Source organism: Muscardinus avellanarius (assembly GCF_963383645.1).
Source record: "Muscardinus avellanarius genome assembly, chromosome: 5".
NCBI lineage: Eukaryota > Metazoa > Chordata > Mammalia > Rodentia > Gliridae > Muscardinus > Muscardinus avellanarius.
In genome coordinates this window covers 102613896-102636729 of record NC_137790.1, presented here as the reverse complement: position 1 = coordinate 102636729, position 22834 = coordinate 102613896, and the positions used below count along the sequence as shown (strand labels likewise).

The following is a 22834-nucleotide window of genomic DNA, read 5'->3' as shown; positions in this document are numbered from 1 at the left end:
ATGGAAACAAATGAAAACAGAGACACAACCTACCAAAATCCATGGGACAATATGAAGGCAGTATTAAGATGAAAGTTTATTGCATTGAGTGCCCGCATAAGAAGGACAAGGAATCACCAAGTAAAGAACCTAATGACACAACTCAAGGACATAGAAAGACTGCAACAGTCTATTCCCAAAGCCAGCAGAAGGCAAGAAATTTTTAAAATTAGAGCAGAAATAAATGAAATAGAGAACAAAAGCAATTCAAAGAGTGAATAAAACAAAAAGCTGGTTCTTTGAAAAGATTAGTAGAATTGATAAACCCCTGGCCAACCTAACCAAAAGAAAAAGAGAATCAACTCAAATTATCAAAATTAGAAATGAAAAAGGAGATATAACCACAGATAGTGAAGAAATTCAAAGATTATCAGAAACTACTTTAAAAATGTATACTCCAATAGACTTGAAAACATGGAAAAAATTGATAGATTTCTAAGCACAATTAATCTTCCTAAACTCAACCAAGAGGACATAGCAAGCCTAACCAACCAATAGCAATGAAAGAAATAGAAATGGCAATAAAAATTCTTCCACCAAAGAAAAGCCCAGGCCCAGATGGGTCTCCAGCTGAATTTGACAAAACCTTCAGTGAACAACAAATACCAATACTTCAGAACTTGTTCCAGGGAAATTGAAAGAGATGGAACTTTCCCAAATTCCTTCTATGAGGCCAGTATCACATTAATCCCCAAATCAAATAAAGATACTTCAGGAAAGGAAAATTACAGACCAATATCCTTAATGAACATAGACACAAAAATTCTAAACAAAATACTAGCTATACGCATTCAAAACCAAATCAAGAAAATTATACACCATGACCAAGTTGGTTTCATGCCAGAAAAGCAAGGCTGGTTCAACATATGCAAATCAATACATGTTATTCACCACATAAATAGAACTAAGAACAAAAACCACATGATCATTTCAATAGATGCTGAAAAAGGATCCGACAAAATCCAAAACCCATTTATGTTAAAAACACTGCAGAAAATTAGAATAGAAGGAACATATTTCAACATCATTAAGGCTATATACAACAAACCCAAAGCCAACATTATATTGAATGGAGAAAAACTGCAGGAATTCCCTTTAAAATCAGGCACAAGACAAGGATGTCCATTATCACCTCTCCTTTTCAATATAGTCCTTGAGACTCTTGCCACAGCAATAAGACAAGAGAAGGAAATCAAAGGAATTCAAATAGGAAGAGAGGAGCTAAAACTATCCTTATTTGCAGATGATATGATTCTTTATCTAGAGGATCCAATGAACTCATTAAGTTGCAGAGGGCCTTGCTAAGTTGCTGAGAATGGTCGAGAACCCAGGATCCTCCTGTCTTAGCCTCCCAAGTACTGGGATTGAAAGGGTGCACCACCACACATGGGTACATTATCAGTTTTCTATTTTTATTTTTGGTGGTACTGAGGCTCCTGGAAGCCCTTCTACCCCTGGGCTATACTCCCAGATCTATTTTATATTTTTATTTGGAAATAGGGTCTCTCTAGCCAGGTGTTGGCTTCGAACCTGAGCGATTCTCCTGTCTCCGCCTCCCAAGCATGGGATTACAAGCGTGCGCCACCCACGTCCGGCATCAGTTTTCTAATTTTAAATTTGCATTTATGTTGTTCTTTCATATCTGTACATGCATGGAAGAACTCTTAGTAAGCACACATAAATAGTGATGTGTACTTCTTGGGAAGACCTGGTGTACTTTGAAAGAACAAAACACGTGAAAGAGACCGTGATGGTTACTTTATAAGCTATTTAACAAATTTAACAAATTTTGAAAGAATCAGGCCAAATTTTTCAAGAACATTTATTGCTGCCTGTTGAGATTAATGAAGTGTACAAGGTCTTTGCTAGAGATGAGCTGAGGGAGGTGAGGCCTTGCTCCTTTGGTGACTGGCCTGTTCCTCCGCTGTTATGGTCTGGCGGGATGTGTCCTTGCCTCTCCCTGGTCAGCTGGTGGTGAGTCTGCTCCTAGTGACTAGCTTTGCTGCAGGGTTTGAAGTCGCTTCATTTTTGTTTTCTGCCTTCGAGCAGTTCTTAGTTTTTTAGTTTTTAAGAAACTGTCTTCTAGCTGGTATAGGAAATCTTCAATTCGTCCAACCTAGAAGAAATAAACAGATGCAATGAAATTTGTTGTTTTTATTCTAGGGTTTTATATACTTCTGAAATGATGGGGTGCTTAAAATTAAGTGACATGTGCAGGTCCAAGCAGGAACTGGCAGAGGCGTGAATAGTTAAACACAAGGCCCTCCTTCTGTTTGCATCTCAGGGTTACCTGTGTCAGGAAGCTGAAATATGGAGCAGACACGGGAGTTTGCTTTATCATTCAGTCCTACATACTGAGAATGGAAATGGGATTATCACCACCAACTCTTTTATAATTATTTTTAAATTTTTTATTGGTGCATTTTAGTCATACTTTTTATGAAGTACAAGATGGTAGAGGCATACCTACACACATCACTCAATTAGCCCTTATGCAATCCCACCCCATTTCCTCCCTCTCCCTCCTTCTAATGTTTAGTTTAGTGATTGACTTTGATATGTTTGTGAATGTAAATCATGTACATTAGGGAATTTCCCTCCTCCTCCTCCCACCCTCCTCAGTTAGGTCACCTTATTTGCTCATCTATAGTTTCTCCCTCATTTGGCCACTAATTCTTTCTAACAGGCAGTGAAACCAGATATTTAATGCTAATTCATGGCAAAACATTTTCTATTGCTTTTATCAAAAATAAGAAACGAGAGAAACAAATTCATTTTCTTCAAAGCCAGAAATTTCATTCTAGCATTTGTATGGCCTCAGCCAACATGGGAGAAAAATATTCTGCATTGTCTTGGCAAGAACTTTTAAATCAAAAAGAAAATTGGAGTCACATATGGTGGCACATGCTTATAATCTCAGGGCTTGGGAGGCTGAGGCAGGAGGATTGTAGGTTTTCAGCCAGCCTCAGCAATTTAGCGAGACTCTGTTTTAAAATTAAAAAATAAAATAGGACTTGGAGTATAGCTTAGAGGTAGAATGCTCCTGGGTTACATCCCCAGTAATTAACACACACACACACACACACACACACAAAAAAATGGAAAAATGCATTAAAAATAATGCCACACCTCAAGGTATAAGGTAAAATTATGACAAATAATAGTTTTTGTTTTTTTAAACAAAAACTAACTATTGGCTCTTCTCCAAAAAAGATTATAATTCAATGGTAGTTGGATGAATGTATTAAACTATTTGTCTTAAAGAATAATAGTATGAAAGTTTATGTATGTTCTGAATTGGACTCTCTTGAAAGTCAGCAGACAAGAATTCATACTTGACCTTCACTCCTGAGACCTACATATTAGTCTAGCATCACTAAATGTCCATTGTCATAAAGTTAGCTCAAAGCTAGAGCATGTACTGTTCAAGGTATCATCAACAAGATAAAAGCACTTAAAACTCCAATTTTCCAATTGTCAGTTCTACTTTAGTTTGATTTGTCATTCAGAGTAATATCCAAAAAAGTTAATTCAGATTATAATATAGAGAATAAAAAGTGGTAGTACTCATCCATATGCTATGTGTAGGTCTTAAATCACACCAGGTTGTATAAACTGCCCGTTGGGCTTCTTAAGATAACTTATTTCTGTAAAACCAATTCTTTTTGAAAGCCTTTAAAAAATGACACCAGGTAAATTACTCTGAAGTCATGTCATTTATATTACCTTGTCAATGCCAGAATCATCAAAATAATTTGACAGAATATTTTTGGATCCTGTCACAAAGTCAATGCATTATTCTATGTATTCCATACATTTATACTATCCAATTTTCACCAAACTAATAGGTAAAAAAATTAACATAGGGTACAACCAATACAGACATAACATTTTATGTTATTTCAATGATTGAGTCAATGACTTGGGTCATTTGCATAGAAAACATTTCATTTAAATCAAAGCTTTTTAAAATAATGTGTCTGAAAATTAGTCCGAATACTATATAAAATTATAATTTTAATGAAATAATAGCAAAAGTTTCTTCAGTGAAATAGAAAAATAATTATAAACATAGAATAACTATTGTTTTTTTTATTGAGAATAGTGTTGACTCACTGCCTTTCATTAAAAACAAAGAAGAAACAAACCATGTGTCATTGGAATGAGAGTATGACTGGATTAAGCCAGGAGGTCCGAGCACAGTATGTGCATGTCACATCTGGTTGATGGTTCATTTTCCACCTGGCCTATCTATCGACTGTCCATTTGACCCATCTCATAATGACACTGGAAAGGTCACTTCAAAATACAGATTGGGCTACATCTTCCCACTTTATGACTCCTAAATGTTAGCATGGCCTGTACAGTTCTGGGTGAACCAGTGTCACTTGCTGCAGTTCTGTTCCGGGTGGTACATCCTTCGGCTATCTAAGCACTCTGGATCGTCCTAATGCAGTGCCTCTAATGGAACACATCTGCCAGATTCCTTACACATCCCCTGGATTTCAGGTTCAACCTCAACACCTTGGGGAAGTCTTCCTATGGACCCCATGCCAGGTTGGTTGTCTTAGCAACACTTTCCCACAGCAGTTCATTCATCTCTGCAGATTGTAATTCTTTACTTAGTTGCTTATAATGATTTTTTTTGTGGCAATGGGGGTTGAATCCAGGGACATTATAACTCTGAGCTGCACCCCCTAGCTCTTTTTATTTTACAGGGTCTCACTAGGTTACCTCATGCTAGCTTCCCAGATACTGGAATTGCAGGTATGAGCCACTGCACCTGTCTTCTTTATTTATATAATACCTGTCTTCTCACTTGGAATTAAGCTCCATATGGCAGGAACTAGGCCCATGTTGTCCATTATTCCAAGAATATAGGAGATGATAGACCCTCAGTAATCCTACTCTTTGAAAACAGATTTGAACTGATTCAGAAAACAATGTTTTCCATTCTTGAGGTGATGCTTGGTGTGGGGCAGGTCAGAAAGCCTTTCCACTGATAAACAGGCACCACTTTTCTACCCCACCATTCCATCACTATTGTTTGATTTTGATTTTGAGATTACCAAGGCAACATATGGATGACACACTGTATCAGGCAGGGGTAGGTGGGGCGGACACAGCAGGAGCTCTCAGTTTGGCTCTTGGCTGAATACAACCTTGCTCTGTGACTCTGGGAAGTCACTTGACCGTTCTGACCTTCAGTTTTCACAAACATTTGGTATTAAGAGAGGGCTGGCCTGGGTCATTTGCAAGGACCCACACACTCATACAATTCCATGACTTATATTCACATCACATCTAAGCAGTCCAGTCCTGAAGATGGGCATTCACAGTGTCAAATTAGAGGTTATTTCCCTGTATTACACCATTAGACAAAAGGCACACTCTGCAGTCAAGCAAGTCAATTTCAGCTTCTGTACTTACTAAAGTGGATAAGAGCTGCAGCATGTTTTTACTAAAGCTGGTTTTTTATTTTCCTTTTTTAAGTCAAGGAAAAAAAATGCTGGTTGAAGAGAAAATAGATTTATATAACTAAGAAGAGCAGATTGCAAGTGATAGAAATTTCTATAAAGCCCTTGGGAAAATAAAACACAAAGAAATATGTAAGGAAGGAAATGAGCTGGGTCTCAGAGCAGAGGCTTTTGCAGACTCTTTTCAGTACATCATCTCTTTGCTTAACTGGATCAGATAGGCTGCTTGGTCATTCAGAGTCTAATTTTCCCATTTGTAAAATGGGCAGGTAGCATTTCCTCATGTGCCTGCATTCCAGTGCTGTGGCCCGCAGGCCCACGAGGCTTGCAGAGAATTTTGAGATGTCTGAGGACAGAGAGGAGCTGATGTTCTCAGCAGGAGGGCAGGTTCTCTTCTATCCTATGGCTACTAGTTATGATTCGCATTAAAGACCGAGGAAATTGCCATCAACTACTTTCTCAGTTCCCCATAATTTATATGCAAATACTACTGGCAGTATGGGTTTGAATATAAATTAATATGGATTGTGTCATCCTCTAAATGTACATGTTACAATCTTTATTTTTATTTTGAAACAGGTTTCACTAAGTTGCTGAAGGTCTCAACAAATCGCTAAGACCAGCCTTGAACCCGAAATTTTCCTGTCTGAGCCTCCCAAATATTGGGATTACAGGTTTGCACAGTCATGCCTGGCTTATATGTTAAAATCTTAACCTCACAGTACCTCAGAATACCGTTATATAGAGAAATACCTTCTTTACTCAGGTAATCAAGTTAGATTGAGGTCACTCTAATTCAAAGTGACTGGTATCCTTGTAAAAGGGGGAAATTTGGAGACAGACACTCACACGGGAAGGCGTGAGCACAGAAGGCCCAGGTGATGCTCAGGCAGCATCCTACCCAGGACTAGGCAAGAGCATGGAAAAGGACCTTCTCACAGCTCTCAGAAGGAACAGCCTTATGGATGCTTGGATTTCACACTCCTAGTCTCCAGGATTGGGAAACAATATGTTTCTGTCATTACATGCTCAGTTTGTGGTACTTAGCTATGCAGCCCTAGCAAAGGTTATAATTGTGAAACCAGGAAGTGAAAGGGAGCTCGTGGGAGTCTGACTTTCTCCTCAAACATGACTTCGATGCTTTACAAAATTCCCTGTTCCACTGTCAGAAGCTCCCTACTGGGTGGTGTCCCAGGCACAGTACACAGGCTTGGTGTGTACCTTGGGCACCACTGTGGCTTTTGCCAGTGACAGCAGCGAGAAGTCAAACCAGTGGGTGAGTTACACTGGAAGGAAGGCGCTGGCAAGCTTGAATCGGGGGCTTCAGAGAACTTTCACCTGGTCTGGGTTAAGAGAGGATCAGGCTTGCCTGGGTCTTCCCACGAATGCTCGTCTCAGGAAGCAAAGGCTCAAAGGATTCTTAAAAAAAAAAAAAAAAGCTTGGAAATCTTTATTTTTAGAGGAGAGAAGGTCAAGGAAATAAACTCTTCAGGAATAAATATTAGGTCCATTGACTACAGTGCAGCTACAGAATGAGGATGTGTTTTCAGCGATTAGAAGTTTAAAAGCAAATCCCCTCTGCAGAACAGACGTTTCCCTCCACGACAGTGCATCTAAAAACATGAGATTCTTTGCTCTGTTCCAATTATATTTTTAGACCAAATGCTTTTAAATATTTATCATCCATAATGGTTTGAATTTTTATTCTAATAAGAATTACAATTGTTTTCAGACAGGCTTGAAATTAATTGCTAAAATTAATGTAGTTTCTGAAACATAGTTGCTTCTGCTCTGTTATAGCAGCTTCTTTCAAGTTTGCTTAGTGGTCATGCAGGTAGACAAGCTCTTATATTTATCTTTTATCATTTAGTGGATTTGGTATATTTCTCAGGATCTTAGTCATAGCAGTACAACATGAAACTCTGATGTACCTACTTCTGAGATGTCATAAAACATGAATCTCCATGCCAAACTCTCTCTTTTCTTCTCTCTCTCTCTCTTTTGTAGTACTGGGCTCCAAACCCAGGGCCTTGCCTATGCTAGGCAAGTGCTCTAGAGCTGAGCTACATCTCCAGCCCTGTATAAACAATTCTTGATTAAAAATGATCACTTGAAGACACAGCAAGAAAAGAACTGGACTTTAATGAACACTGGGGTTGCCAGTGCCTTGTCTCCGCTTCCAGAACTGTGAGAAATCAGTTTTGTTGTTTATTAGGCCGAATGTTGTTTATGGCGTTCTGTTATAGTAGCCTGAACAGGCTGACACAACATGTATAATGTGATTTTTTTTTCCTTTTGGTAATGGGAATTGAACCCAAGGCATTCTATCTCTGAACTACATGCCTAGCTTTTTAAATTTTTTGTTTTGAATCAAGGTCTTGCTACGTAGCTGAGAGTCCCAATAAATTGTTGAGGCTGATCTTAAACCTGTGATCTTTCTGTATCAGCCTCCCAAGTGCTGGGATTGCAAGTGTGTGCTACCATGCCTGACTATATAATTTAAAAAACAAAATCAGTTTTGAACATTTAGTAGTATAATTTATTTGAAGGTTTGAATGCATTTTATTAAGTGTAACACTAAGAAGCAATACAGGAAGAACCTGTGTACTTTTTACCCATTTCTCTTCAATGGTAATATCTCAAAAAACGATAGAAGGATATACCAAAGCCAGGATATTGGTGTTCATACTGTCAAATCGCAGAAGAGTAACATTTTCATAAATCGTTTTAATGTTGCCTTTAATTTTTGTGTGTGGTGTTGTGGAATGGACTCACGGCCTCTTACATCCTAGGCAAGCACTCTACCACTGACCTACATTCCCAGCCTGTTAAAATTTTATTTTGAGACAGAATCTTGCTGTGTTGTCTTGATCCTCCTATCTCAGCTTCCAGAGTAGTAGGGATTATAACTGTGCACCACCATGCCAAGCCCGTATTGCCTTTCTGAAGCCACTTCACTTTTCCTGGCCTATGTCTTCCTTAACCCCTTGTGACCACAAGCAAGTTCTTCATTTCTACAACTTTGTCATTGTAAGAAGGTTATATAGATGGACTCAGATAGTATATAACTTTTTACTTTTCTGGAGGTTTATATTCAGGATAGTGTATCAATAATTTGTTTCTTTTTAGTACTAAGTAGTAGTACATGGTCTGGATATACCACAGTTGTTTTAAGTATTTGCCTCTTGAAGGATATCTAGATTATGTCCAGTTTGTACTAACATTAGGTTCAAGGTTTTGTGTGAGCCTCCATGTCTGTCCATCTGTCTGTCTGTCTCTCTTGGATAATTTGCCTAGGAGTATAACTCCTAGGCCATATGATAGTTGTATACTTTTTTTCCCTAAAGAAACTGCCATATTTCCTGTAGTGTTGTATCATTTTTCATTCCCATTAGCAATGAATGAGTGATCTAGTTTCTCTACATCCTCACTAGCACTTAGTGTTTCCACTGTTTTTTAATTTTAGCCATTTTGATAAATAAGTAGTGACATCTCATTGTGTTTTTAATTTGCATTTCTCCAGTGACTAATTATGTTGAACATCTTTTAATTGCTTACTCACCATTCATTTGGGTGAAAGGCCTGTTTATATTTTTACCCGTTTTCAAGTTGGATTGACTTTTTTTACTGTTGAATTTTGAAAGTTTTAAAAAAATACTTTTTACATATCAGTCTTCTGTCATATATGTGGTTTTCAAATATTTTATTTCACCTGAGGTATTTATTTATTTATTTATTTATTTATTTATTTATTTATTGTGGTACTGGGGTTCCTGGAAACCCTTCTACCTGAGGGCTACACTCCCAGACCTATTTTATATTTTTATTTAGAAACAGGGTCTCTTAAGCCAGCGAGGCTGGCTTTGAACCTGTGTGATCCTCCTGTCTCAGCCTCCCAAGTGCAGGGATTACAAGCATGCACCACCATGCCAGCTTTTTTATCCTTTTAAATAAAGTATCTCGGAGCCGGGTATGGTGGCGCATGCTTGTAATCCCAGCATTTGGGAGGCTGAGACAGGAGGATCACTGTTTGCAGCCAGCTTCAGCAACTTAGTGAGATCCTGTTTGAAAGTAAAGCATAAAAATTAGGGCTGGGGGTATAGCTTAGAGGTAGAATGTCCCTGGGTTCCATCCCCAGTACCACACACACACACACACACACACACACACACACACACACACTGAAAGAAATAAATTCTTTCAGGGAGAAAAAGATTTTAATTTTGGTAAAATCTCACTTGCCATTTAGACTTTAATGGATTGTGCATTTGCTTTCAAGTCTAAGAACTATTTGAATAGGATAAGACCCCAAAGGTTTCCTCAAATTTTTTTTCAAAAGTTTTATAGTTTTACATTTAAGACTGTGGTCTATTTTGAATTAATTTTTGCCAGTTTTATTATGGTTCTTTTGGCTTTTTTCCTTACTTCTGTCCATATGCTCCAGCACCATTTGTTGAAAAGCTATTTTTCCTCCATTGAATTGGTTTTGCACCTTTATAAAAAAACCAGTTGAACATATTTATGTGAGTTTATTTCTGGGTTCTCTGTTCTGTTCCATTGAGCTGTTTCTATCTCTCCACCAATACCACAAAGTTTTGATTACCGTGGCTATATAAAAAGCCTTTAAATTGGGTAGACTGATTCCTCCCACTTCATTCCTTCCCTAAGTATTTTTAGCTGGTGTGTTTCTTTTGCATTTCTGTATAGATCTTAGAACAATTTTGTCTGTTCCTATGACATTTTTTGCTAGAATTTTATTAGATATTATTTTAAGCTTGTGTTTCAGTTTTGAGAGTCTGACGTGTGTACCACATCAGGTCTTCTAAGCCATGAACACGGGACCTCTCCCCTTGGTTTAGAGCTTTCATTCCATTCACCATTCTGTCGCAGTTTTTGGCCTACAAGTCCTGCATGTTCTTTGTTGGATTCATACAAAATTATTTTTGGGTTATTACAAATGGTGTTATGTCTGGAATTCCAGTGTCTGTGATCACTGCTAGTATATAGAAATATAATTGAATTTTGAACATTTATTTCGTATCTTGCAACATTGCTCAACACACTGAGTTTTTTGTACATTTGTGAGATTTTCTAAGTAGATAATCATGCCATCTGCAAATACGGGCAGTTTCCCCCCTTGCTTTCTGTTCTATATTCCCCATTTCCATTATGATTCTTATTCTTATTTTACTGTCTTACTGCAGCGGCTTGAATTTCTAGCACCATGTTGAATAACCGTGGTGAGAACTGACACCCTTGTTCTGATCCTGATCTTTGAGGGTAACTATTATTCTTCCACTATTAAGTGTAATGTTGCCTATAGTAATTTTGTAGCTGCTCTTTAACAATTTAAGGAGGTTTCCCTTTATTTCTGATCTTCTGAGCATTTTTATCATGAAGAAGTGTTGGATCTTTTCAAATGTTTTTTTCTACATCAGTTGATATGCTTGTGTGACTTTTCTTTTGTGGCCTGTTTAATATGGTAGAATACATTGATTTTCAAATACTCAAACATCCTTCCATCTGTGGAATAAACCCAATTTGGTTATGGTACATAATTTTTCTTTATGCTACCAAATTTGTTTGCTAATAATTTAAGGAAATTTGCATTCCTTAAATTATATTCTCAAGGCATGTTTATCTTTTTTGATATTGTATTTTTTCTGGTTTCATATCAGAATAATACCAGCTTTATAATATAAATTGGGATGTGTTTCCTTTTTTATTCTCTAAAATAGATTATGTAGACATAGTGTTAACTTTTCTTTAGGTATATCGAAGAATTATCTAGTGAAACTAGCTAGGCTTGAAGATTTCCTTTTTGGAAATTGATAAATAGAGAGTTATTAAGGTTATTTTATGTTGGCTAAATTCTGGTACTTTATGCAAAATTGATACTTAAATATGTTGTAAATACACATATGTATGTTTATTTGGAGCATTCCCTTATTATTTTAATACCCACAGTATCTGTAGTGATATCCTATATTTATTTATTTATTTATTTATTTATTTATTTATTTTATTTATTTTATTGGTGCACTGTATTCATACATCATAGTGGGATACAAACTTTTGTAGACATACATGCACACATCGCCCAGTCAGCCCCCACCCAGTCCCCACCCCATTCCCTCCCCACCCCTCCTTCCCATGCTTGGCTTAGTGGTTGACATCTAATATTATAGCAATTTATCCAAAATTAAAAATGATAATCTCACATAACAGTTTATTTGTCTAAAACAAGCTTTTGATGACTTAAAGATAACATTTCAATATTTCTTTTTGCTTTCTTTCTTACCAGAGAATATTTTTTTCTATTTTTTTAGGTGAAACTATCATATATTTATATATTTATTTTTCAGAAAAAAATCTATCCTAATATGGAATATGGATTCTAGATACCCAAAATGATCTTGAAAAAGAACAAAGCTAGAAGATATATATTTTCTGATTTCAAACCATATAAAGCTATAATAATTGAAACAGTGTAGTACTGTTCTAAAGGCAGATATATAAACCATTGGAGTTAAATACAAGCCTAGAGCTAAATTCTTCCCTATATTGTCAAGTTATTTTTGACAAGGTTTCCACGAACATTTGGTGGTAGAAATAATAATCTTTTAACTAAATATTGTTGAAAAATAATAATTACATGGAAAATAATAAAATTGGACCCTTACCTAATCGCATATACAAGTATTAACTCAAAATAGATAAAAGACCTAAATATAAGTCTTAAGACTATAAACTTTTAGAAGAAAATCTGGGTCATAAAGCCTCACAACATTGAAATTGGCAGTGATTTCTTGGATATGATTTCAATGGCACAGGCAACAGAAGAGTATACAAACTCCCTAAAAAATAAAAAAGTATTGTATATCCAAAGACAATGTAAACAGAGTTAAAAGTTACTAATAGAATGGGATAAAATATTTCCAATTGCTGTATCTGAAGGTATATTAATATTCCAACTAGAAATCCTAAAAATGAACAACAATAAAGGCAAACAATACAATTTAGAGATAGGTAAAAGACTAACATAAATAATGAATCTCCACAGATAACCAATCTTAGTTGTCTGTTGGATGGAAACTCTTGTTTCTCTGGTTCTGGTGTGTGTTACCTATTTCTTCTTTGTAGTTAATGTCTTTGAGTATTTTCTCTAGCACTGGTTTTGAAGACATAAATTCCTTCAGTTTCTGTTTATCATGGAAGCTTCTTATTTTTCCATCTAATTTGATAGAAAGTTTTGCTGGGTAGAAAATTTTTGTCTGGAAGTTATTTTCTTTCAGAGTTTGGAATATGTTACTCCAAGCCCTTCTGGCTCTCATGACTTGGTTTGGGAAGTCTGGAGTGATTCTAATTGGTTTGCCTCTGAATGTCACTTGGCCCTTTGTTTTTGTTGCCTTTAAGATTCTCTGCTTGGCTTCCACAGTGGTCATTTTGACAATTATGTGGCGTGGGAATCCTCTTCTCTGATCCTGTCTAAAGGGAGTTCTATAAATTTCCTGGATCTGTGTATCAACGTCTTGCTCTATGTTTGGAAAATTTTCTGCTATTACTTCCTTGAAGAGATTGTTGATCCCTTTGCTTTCACTTTCTTTTCCCTCCTCTATTCCAATTATTCTTAGGTTAGCTCTCTTAAAATGGGCCCATATTTCTTCAATGTCAGATTCCTGCTGTCAGATATTTTTTTCTAGATTAGAAACTATGTGTTCATTTTTGGAATGATCATCTTCTAAGAGCAAGATTCTGTTCTCCATGTGGTCTAATCGGTTGTTTGTGCTTTGAATTGAGGCCTTTACTTCATTAATTGCATTCTTTATCTCTTTTTGGCTCTCTCTGAGTTCTTTTCGAAGCACCTCTATTATTTCTACAGTTATTTTCCTGATTTGATCTTCTAGAAATCTCTGATTTTCTGTTTTATCGGGTTCTGATGTTGTGGGGTTGTGGGCATTAATTGCTCCAGTGTTATTCCTCTTTCCCATGACTTAGGAAGTTTGTGCCTTCTCTGGGTTCTTCCCTTGGGTCACTATGACCTCACTTAAGGTGCTCTGGATCTCGAGTCTGTAGTATCTCAGACCCCACTACTCCTTTACTGGGTTGTATCACAGAGTCTCCGACCCAGGCAATCGATAGAGGCTGCTTTAAACTATAGGGGGTGCCAGGTTGCACGTTCTCATATGGTGTGATATCTCTGCCACCGCCACTCCCCCACTGGGTCAAGTCCCAGGAAGTACAGTACTGGGATTTCTCCCCTGTGGCCCGCAATTTGACTCACTGTTCTTGAGTTCGCAGATGTAGCTGTACTGGACTCGTTGAATTCGCTGCTGCTGCCGCCATTGGCAATATGGCGCCGCTGCTACACCCTTGGCCATGAGGCTGGCTTATTTCTTCTTGGTTTTGAATTCCACTCTGAGTTCTTGCAGCGTGTGCTGAGCTCAGCCACTGGGAGCTTTAGATGTTCCTTGCGTTGAAAAATCCCGCCTGGCTGTTCCGCAGCGGCTCACCTCGGCTTGCTGTAGCCGTCCGGTGAATTCGCCGCTGCCGCCAGCAGTATGGCACTGCTGCCGCGTCCTCGGGCATGAGTCCAGTGTATCTCCTCTTTGGCTCTGAGCTCTGTTCTCAGACCGCTTTCTCTGTGGAGCCTGGTGATTTTTTTGTTTCTCTGGTGATAGTGTTTTCTGGCTATGAAAGGTGCTGATTTTGTGGTAATGGAGATTGGTTGTTAGCGAGGCTCTTCAGCCCCGCTTTTCTCGGTCGCCATCTCCTATATTATATTTATATTGGAGATTGTGTCTTCTCCCCTTTTCTCCTCACTAGTCTTGTTAGATGATTTAAATTTTGTTGGTCTGTTCAAAATTTAGCTCTCTATTGCATCAAGTTTTCTTTTTTCTTTTTCCATTTCATTGATTTCTAGTTTCATCTTTATTATTTTCTTTCTTTCTTTTTTTTTTTTTTTTTTTTGGTACTGGGGTTTCTGGAAACCCTTCTACCTCCAGGCTACACTCCCAGACTTATTTCATATTTTTCTTTGGAAACAGGGTCTCTTAAGCCAGCGCGGCTGGCTTCAAACCTGCACAATCCTCCTGTCTCTGCCTCCCGAGCACAGGGATTAAAAGCATGAGCCACCATGCCCGGCTATTATTTTCTTATTTCAACTTGCTTTATATTTATTTTGCTTTTCTATTTCTAAATTTTTGATATGGGGTTTCAAATATTAATTTGAGGTTTTTATCTTATAATATATGCATTTGATACTATAAATTTCTCTGTGTTGTTTTATCTATATAACATACATTTTGATATGCCATATTTTTCTTCAATTTAATGTAATTATTCTATTTCTTCTTTGATCTATGGATTATCAAAGTATTTGAAGATGTTTCTGTTATCTTTCTGTTATTGACTTCAAATTTAAACTCGTTGCAGTTAGAGAACACATTCTTTATAAATTTAGTTTGTAAAAATTTGTTGAGGTTCATTTATTATTCAGGATATGGTCTATTTTGTTATATGTTCAATGGGCATTTGAAAAATGTACATTGTGTTGGTGGATGAATTGTTTTATAAATGTTGGCAGATAGCATTGGCTATTGGTTTGTGGTATAACTGAGTTATTTTATATCCTTGATTTATATTTGTTTAATTGTTCTGTCAACTGTGGAGAGAAGAGTGTTGAAATATTCAAGTATAATTTTGTATGTGTCTACTTTTCCTTTTAACTCTACTGATATTTGCTGCATATATTTTGATGCCCTGTTTTTTAGTGCACACACACTCAGAAGTGGGTTATTCTTTTTATCATTGTGGGATTTCCCTTTCTGTCTCTGGCAATTTTGTTTATTCTGAAACCTACTTTGATATTGTTCGCCACTTCTTTTCTTTTATTAATTTCTATAGAGTATATCCTTTTTCATCCTTTCACTTTTAACCTACCTAGGCCATTATATTTGAGGTGCATTTGAGCACATTTCTAATCAATTTTGCCAGTCTCTATCTGGTAAATGTTATATTTATGTCATTTAAATTTAATATAATTATTGGTATATTAGAGTTTAGCATACCAGTTTATTTTATTTTTACTATTCCTGCGAGTACATACACAATTTTAGAGTTCCATTTTGATTTATCTAGTATTTTGGTGTAGCTCTTTGCATAGTTTTTTAAGTAGTTGCTCTAGGTATTACATTATATATGGTGTGTGTGTGTGTGTGTGTGTGTGTGTGTGTGTGTGTGTATTTGCATAATTTATTTAGGCTGTTGATGTCTTCATTTTGATTGAAGTCATTACTTTATTCTCCTCAATTTATAGTATACTTTAAATATTCCCTTTACATACATACATTTAGAATCACATTGTATAATGTTGTTTTTGCTTCTACTATCAAATATAATGAGAAGCAGAAGAAAAGGTTATTGTGTTTACTCACAGTTTTGATAACTCTGTTATTTAAGCTTTTTGATATTTTAGGTTTTTCTTTTATTGTTTCTTTTCCATCAAATGACTTTTTTTAGACATATTTTTTTTTCAGGGTAGGTTTGCTATTTTCTTAGGTTTTTTTTTCTCTAGGAAGGTTTTGACTTCTTTTTCGTTCCTAAAAATTTCTTTGAGCATAGCCCTCTGGGTTGAAAATTATTTTCCTTCAGTACTTGAAAAATATTGTGCCACTTTAGCTCCATGTATTCTTATGAAAAAGTCACTGTCATTTGAATTCTTTCTTGCTGCTTTGAAGATTCTTTGTTGTTAGTTTTCAGAAGTTTGACTATGATGTATCCTCATATAAATTTCCCTGGGTTTATCTTAGTATTAAGTGTTTTGCCAATTTGGAAAAACAGTTTATTTCTCTAAGAACTTTTACAGTCTCACTTTTAGTCTTATTTTGAAACTCTGATGACACAAATTTCAGATTGGTCATTATAGTCTCACCAGGCCCAGAGGCTCTGTCCATTTTCTCCCAGTCTATTTCCTCTTAGTTGGATATTTTCTATTGTCTTATTTTCATCTAATGGACTATTTCAGTCTTCTCCATTATTCTCTTGGATCCATGTACTAGAGGTTTTTTGTTTATTTTTTATTTTTGCCTGTTATTTTATATTTTAGTTCTAAATTTCACTTTGGTGCCTTTATATTTTCTACTTTTTTGGTGAGCTTTTATTTGTTTGCTAAGATTTGTCATTTAAGTATGCTTATAAATACTATTAAATCATTTTCATGATGATTGTTATCTTCATTCAGTTAGAGTCTTTCTAGTTTTTGTTATGATGAGTGATCTGTTTGGACATTTTGGGGCATTTTTATGAGATTATATCTTATTTAAATTTTTTGGATTTAGTTGTAATTTTCAAACACTGGGATGGTAGGGGAAGGAAGGGGAAGGAAGGTGTACTGCCTTGTTACTTCTGGGTGGGGACAGAAGTCCACCAAAGGGTTGGAGTTAGCTTCTCATCAGTTTCTAGTGATGCCTCACTAGCTTGGAGGTATAGCAATATCTCATTGCTCTTCCCCATGTGGCTTTCATTGACACTACATTGTAGGAGACTCATCACTTGTTACTGGCTGGTGAAAATCCTAATCCACACTAGGCCTCCTCTCATGCCATACCAGCATACTAGGGAGGGGAGACGTACCCTCTTCTATGCTTCTTACTTTGTCTTCTTGGCTACCACGTTGTAAAGATGGGAAAATTGGGAAACCTTGCTGTGGTCCAGTGAGGATAAAGTCTAATCGTTCCAACTCGGTCTTTGCTGATGTGGGTGGGACTGGCCTGCTTTCTGTGGTGTTTGGCTAGGGTAGAGAAATTACTGTCTAAGAGGTTTTTGTCTTGTGAAACTATTCCTTCTTTTATCTTTTAGCTAGAGGAAGGGAGGGAGGGGGGAGGGAAGGAGGGAGGGAGGGAAGAAGAGAGAGAGAGAGAGAGAGAGAGAGAGAGAGAGAGAGAGAGAGAGGAGAGAGAGAACAAACTTTTGTTGGAGCTCTTATTTCAGTCTGCATGTGATGATGTTTCTGAGACATTGGTCTATTCAGCTCCAACTGTGGGATATATGAGTCAAAATTATAATAGCAAAAAATAATAATGCTGATGTTGATGATGCCAGGAGTGGTGGTGTAGGTCTGTAATCCCACTACTTGGGAGGCTGAGACAGAAAGATTGAAGGTTCAAGGACAACTTCAACAATTTAGTGAGACCCTGTTTTCAAAATAAAATAATTGAAAAGGGCTGGGGTTATAGCTTGGAGATAAAATGCCCCCCAGGTTCAATCCCTAACACCCAAACAAACAAACAAACAAACAAACACAAATTCAGCATGTAATTCCTTGGGTCCCCACATCTCTGTCCTCCTTCTTTACCCCAATTTTAGATAGTCTTATTTTTTTAAATACATAATGCCAGAGTTTTTAATATATGTAATGGAATATAGAAAGCATATATCTGTCTATATTCTCAGAAGTAGAAGTACTCTATCATAAGGTTGTTATTTTTTTCCCCTTTGGTACTGGGGTGGAACACAGGGGCTTTTCTACCTTCGGGCTATACACCCAGACCTATTTTATATTTTATTTGGAAACAGGGTCTCACTAAGTTGCTGAGAGCCTCACTAAGTAGATGAGGCTGGCTTCAAACCTGTGCGATCCTCCTATCTCAGCCTCCCAAGTACTGGGATTACAAGCGTGCACCACCACACCCAGCTTATCATAAGGTTTTTTAAAAAATAATTTTCTCCCTCTACTTCAAGTTTTTTTTTTATTTCTTGAATCAATTTTCTCAGTTGCTTCTAAATATTTTCATCAATATAAAATAGTGGATTATTCATTATGAAGAAGCCAAAAGGGCTTTCTATTTAATAGAGATTTTGGGAAGCAAAAGTGTTGAATTGTTTTTAACTCAATAAAAGATGGGCCTAACTTTGCCAAATCTCTAAGGTAAGACCTCTTCAACATACATCACCGCCCATCTTGTGTTTCTATAGTTTTTTTCTACAAAAGTAAGCGATTTTAGTACACATACATTTTATACAGTTTTGATGATGCTGTATGATGTGGGGGTATTTGCACTGAGAGAATCTGCATGTGTTTTAGATCATAACCTTGTCCCCCGCTCCAGATGTGCTATTTAAAGAAAGCCATAGTCAGAATGGCAAGTGATCCATACCTTCCAGTAGAGCTACATGTAAAGGCACTTTTATTTTGCCCTTTTCCAAAAGATGAAAGGTTCAATGAGTATATTAGGAATGACTGAATGTGCTAAAAGTCAATTGCTGTGACCTCTGTATTAATCCCACTTTCCATACAGAATGGAAGATGTCCTATGGTTCATTTAGCTACCAAGCATCATAAGCTGTTGTTCTTTTATTTTCAAGAACTATAAAGAATTACAAAACCAACTGTATAAAATGCATGCAATAAAATGCTGGGCTGCTGAGCAAAGAAGACACTTTTGTTAATTTAAAGGAAGTGACTTGTAGAATGAACTGCAAACTTAACTGTTCATACAATGGAGATATAGGTCTTCTCCCCAGCTTCCCAATCAATATTATACTGCACTTTTCAAAGATGCATTTTTAAAAACCTTTTGAAAAGATAAAAAAGCTAATAGGTTTGAAATAATATGAGCCTTTACAATTTCTGTTTAGTTAGTTCCCTATATTGGTTTATAAGTGGGTCAGGCAAGCTGAGAGCTTAGAAAGTGAAGGAGGTAAACAACATGTTGGTTTGATCCCAGGCTCAAGACTTTTTGTTGTGACGGTAAAGCTTGCAGAATGGGGTGGTTTTTTTTTTTAAAGCAATATGTGCTTATTAAATTGTGCTTTCCTTGAAAGCCTGGTGTGCCTCAGAATGCTAAATTCAGATGACTCACCAGAGGGTGACCCTCAGAGCAATAGGAATGACTAGATTTCTAAACTGTTTTCCTGAAGCCCTGAAGTTGCTAGAAGAGGGAAAATGATGAGCTATTAAAACAAACTTAAACATTTTTCTCCAAAGGGAGGGATGGTGAGGGGAGACAGGAAGAGTGGTATGAATCAGAGAAGAGTCATGGGTTCTGGGGTTCAGATTTGGTCAGGTAGCGGCTGCAAAGCAATATGGGTAAGAGTCCAGATGGCAGTAGGCTGTGCTCTAGAGAGGCTGGAGGATGCCTGCAACAGTCCCTGATGCTTCTTTCCCACACACAGTCACAAAGGAGGTTCAGAGTCTGTCTTGCTGGCCGCCTTACAGACTCCGAACTTAGGTTAGGCAGTGTTCTTGGTGCCACTGACTTTTAGCAGTTGTTTTAATACAAACGTTCCATCTGATGACAAAAATTGAAACTTTGACTCAAGAGGTTATTTAAAACCAAACCCTGCCACTACAAATTTGGGCTAGTTTCCTTGTTAATTTTACCAAGCTTCTTGTCCCCTCCCTCCCTCCTTCCATCCCTCCTTTCCTCTCTCTTTCTTTCTTTCTTTCTTTCTTTCTTTCTTTCTTTCTTTCTTTCTTTCTTTCTCTCTTTCTCTCTTTCTTTCTCCTTCCTTCCTTCCTTCCTCCCTTCCTTCCTTTCACAGTACTGAGAATTAAACTCAGGGGCATCCTACCCCTGAGCTACACCCTCAGCCATGTTTTTTTTTTCCTTCTTTTTTTGTGGGTGTGGTACTGGGGATGGAACCCAGGGGCATACTACCTCCAGGCTATACCCCCAGTTCTATTTTTTAGTATTTTATTTTTATTTATTTATTTTACATAAATTTTTATTGGTGCATTATAGTCATACATCTCAATGGAATTAAAAATTTGTGGAGATATACATGCACACATCACCCAATCAGCCCCTACCCAATCTCTAACCCCTTCCCTCCCCTTCCCACCTACCCATGCTTGGCTTCCTGACTGACTTTGATATGTTTAAATACATCATGTGCTTTATTTATTTATTTATTTATTTATTTATTTATTTATTTTGGTGGTACTGGGGTTCCTGGAAGCCCTTCTACCTCCGGGATACACTCCCAGACCTATTTTTTATTTTTGGAAACAGGGTCTCTTAAGCCAGCGCTGCTGGCTTCGAACCTGTGCGATCCTCCTGTCTCCACCTCCCAAGCGCGGGGATTACAAGCATGCGCCACCACACCCGGCCACATCATGTGCTTTAAAGAGTTTCCTTTATCCTCCCTCTTATCCCCTCAGATATGTCACCTTCATTGCTCCTCTGTAGGGTCCCTTCTTTATCTAGAGTTCCTCCTGTTACCCATTTCTCCCTAATATTTTGCATATTAAGAAAAGCATCTGATTTCTTATTTTTTGTGACATTTCACTGTAAATGTCATAATTTTGTTTTCCCTTTTGGCTGGGCAATATTCCATTGTGTACATATCCCATAGTTTTGAAATCCACTCATCCGTTGAAGGACATCTTGGCTGGTTCCACAGTTTGGCAATGGTGAACTCTGCAGCTATGAACATGGTTGTTCATGCATTAGTTTGGTATTTGTTTTTCATTCTTTTTGGTAGATACCCAGAGGTGGTATTGCTGGATCATATGGGAAGTTCGTTTTCCTTCTTCTGAGGATCTTCTGTACTGTTCTCCAAAGTGGTTGCACCAACTTGCAATCCCACCAACAATGTATTAGGGCTTCTATTTCTCCACACTTATTCCCACTTACTGAAAACCTGAAAGCAGAAGGTGAGTAACTTTGACAGGATGATCCACTCACAACCAATTTTTTCTAATAGAGGTCACTTGGACCTGGAAATCTGCTGAGAGGTTAGGTGAGGCAGCTGCAGCTTCTAGTGCTTCCTGGCCACACAGCTGAAGAAGCCCGCTGGCCCTTTGCTGTGGAGCAGGGCCCAGTTCAGGCCTGCTGCGCAACAGGCTCTGGGCCTGGCCTAGCAGGCTCCAGGCTTGGCCTCGCTACATGGCAGGCTCCAGTCCCTGTCACTGTCGGCAGGACATTTACAGAGGTTCCCATTTTTTCCCTTTATATATATATTTCTTTAAGTAGGAGAAAACAGAGCATGTTATTTTCAGAAGCTGTGATCCCAATTCCCTAACAGTAATGGATTTATCTCCCCACTGAAAATGGAGACTCGCAGCCTTACCACGGAGAGCAGGATCTGCTGCTCCAAGCACACCCTGGTTCCCAGCGCAGCACAGATGAGCGCAGAGGTCGTGAGCTGAGGTCTCCCGTAACACTCGGTGCAGCTAGCCAGCCAAGCAATATGGTGGGGCTCCGGGGCCCCCTCTAACTTGCCCAGACATTTTTCTTACGTAGTATGTTGTCCAGAATTCCTGCACATGTGCAGTGGGAGCAGTCTACTTTTGGGGAGATTTCTTAAAAAATTCAATGTGGATTGGATTGGAACTGTCTGCTTCTCCTGCTGCCACTGCTGCCATCTTAGTCTGTCTCTTTTTCTTACATAGTATGTTGTCCAGAGTTCCTGAGCATATGGGGCAGGAACAGTCACTTTTGGGGAGATTTCAAAAATTCAAGGTGGATTTGGTTGGATCCGTCTCCCTCTCCTGAATACTGGCTGCCTCTGCCGCTGCCACCTTCTTGGTCTCTCCTAGAGTATGTTGTTGTTAAGTATTCCTGTGCATGGGTGGCAGGAGCAGTCTGCTTTCTGATCTCTTCTGGGATATCCCTCCAAAAATCACTTTTCTTGAAGTGGCGGGCGTCGTGCTGCCGTCTTGCCTCTAATTCCGCCATTTTCCACTCTCTCTCCTATATTTCAGATAGGAAGTCATGACTGGAAATGTTTATGTGTGTTGTCCCAATCAGCTATGAAATCAAAATCTGTTGTCCAGGGTTTCTCAGAGGGATACGTGTCCTATTCAGCCACTGCCAACGAAACCGCTCTGGCTGTGGTCACTGCTGCAGTCGCAGCTGCTGCCATCTTCCTCTCTCTTCAATATTTTTTTAGTAAAAGAAAACAGTACATGTCTTTTGCAGAAGTTGGGGTCCAAGTACTTAGTAGCAATGTGTTTTATCTCCCCGCCAAGAGCGGAGGCCCACAGCTTCACCATGGAGAGCGGGTTCTGCAGTTCTGAGCGCACCCAGACCCAGCGCTGCGCAGAGCAGGGTGGCGGCTAGGAGCGCCCTTGGCTCCTGGGACCTGTGGTGGTGCCTGCTGACTCCTTTATGTGGGGCTTCATCTGACGCACCTGGAACGTTTTTCTTATATAGTATGTTGTCCAGAGTACCTGAGCATGTGGGGCAGGTGCAGTTGACTTTCGGGGATATTTCCTCAAAAATTTAGGGGGATTAGAGTGAATCTACCTGCTTCTCCCAGATACTGGCCGCGATTGCTGCCACCCTCTTGGCCCTCCTCCCGGAGCATTTTTC

General features: G+C 38.1%; 1 protein-coding gene across 1 annotated transcript in view; it reads right to left on the bottom strand.

The window, feature by feature from the left end:
- Positions 1–2032: 2032 nt before the first annotated feature.
- The window catches only part of SPATA16 (spermatogenesis associated 16), a gene marked incomplete at both ends in the record, with an annotated part of 238626 nt that continues 217824 nt past the window's right edge, over positions 2033–22834 (bottom strand). The window contains one exon of the mRNA XM_080696395.1: positions 2033–2155. Coding sequence (XP_080552521.1) covers positions 2033–2155 — 123 coding nt within the window. The remainder of the gene's footprint in view (positions 2156–22834) is intronic.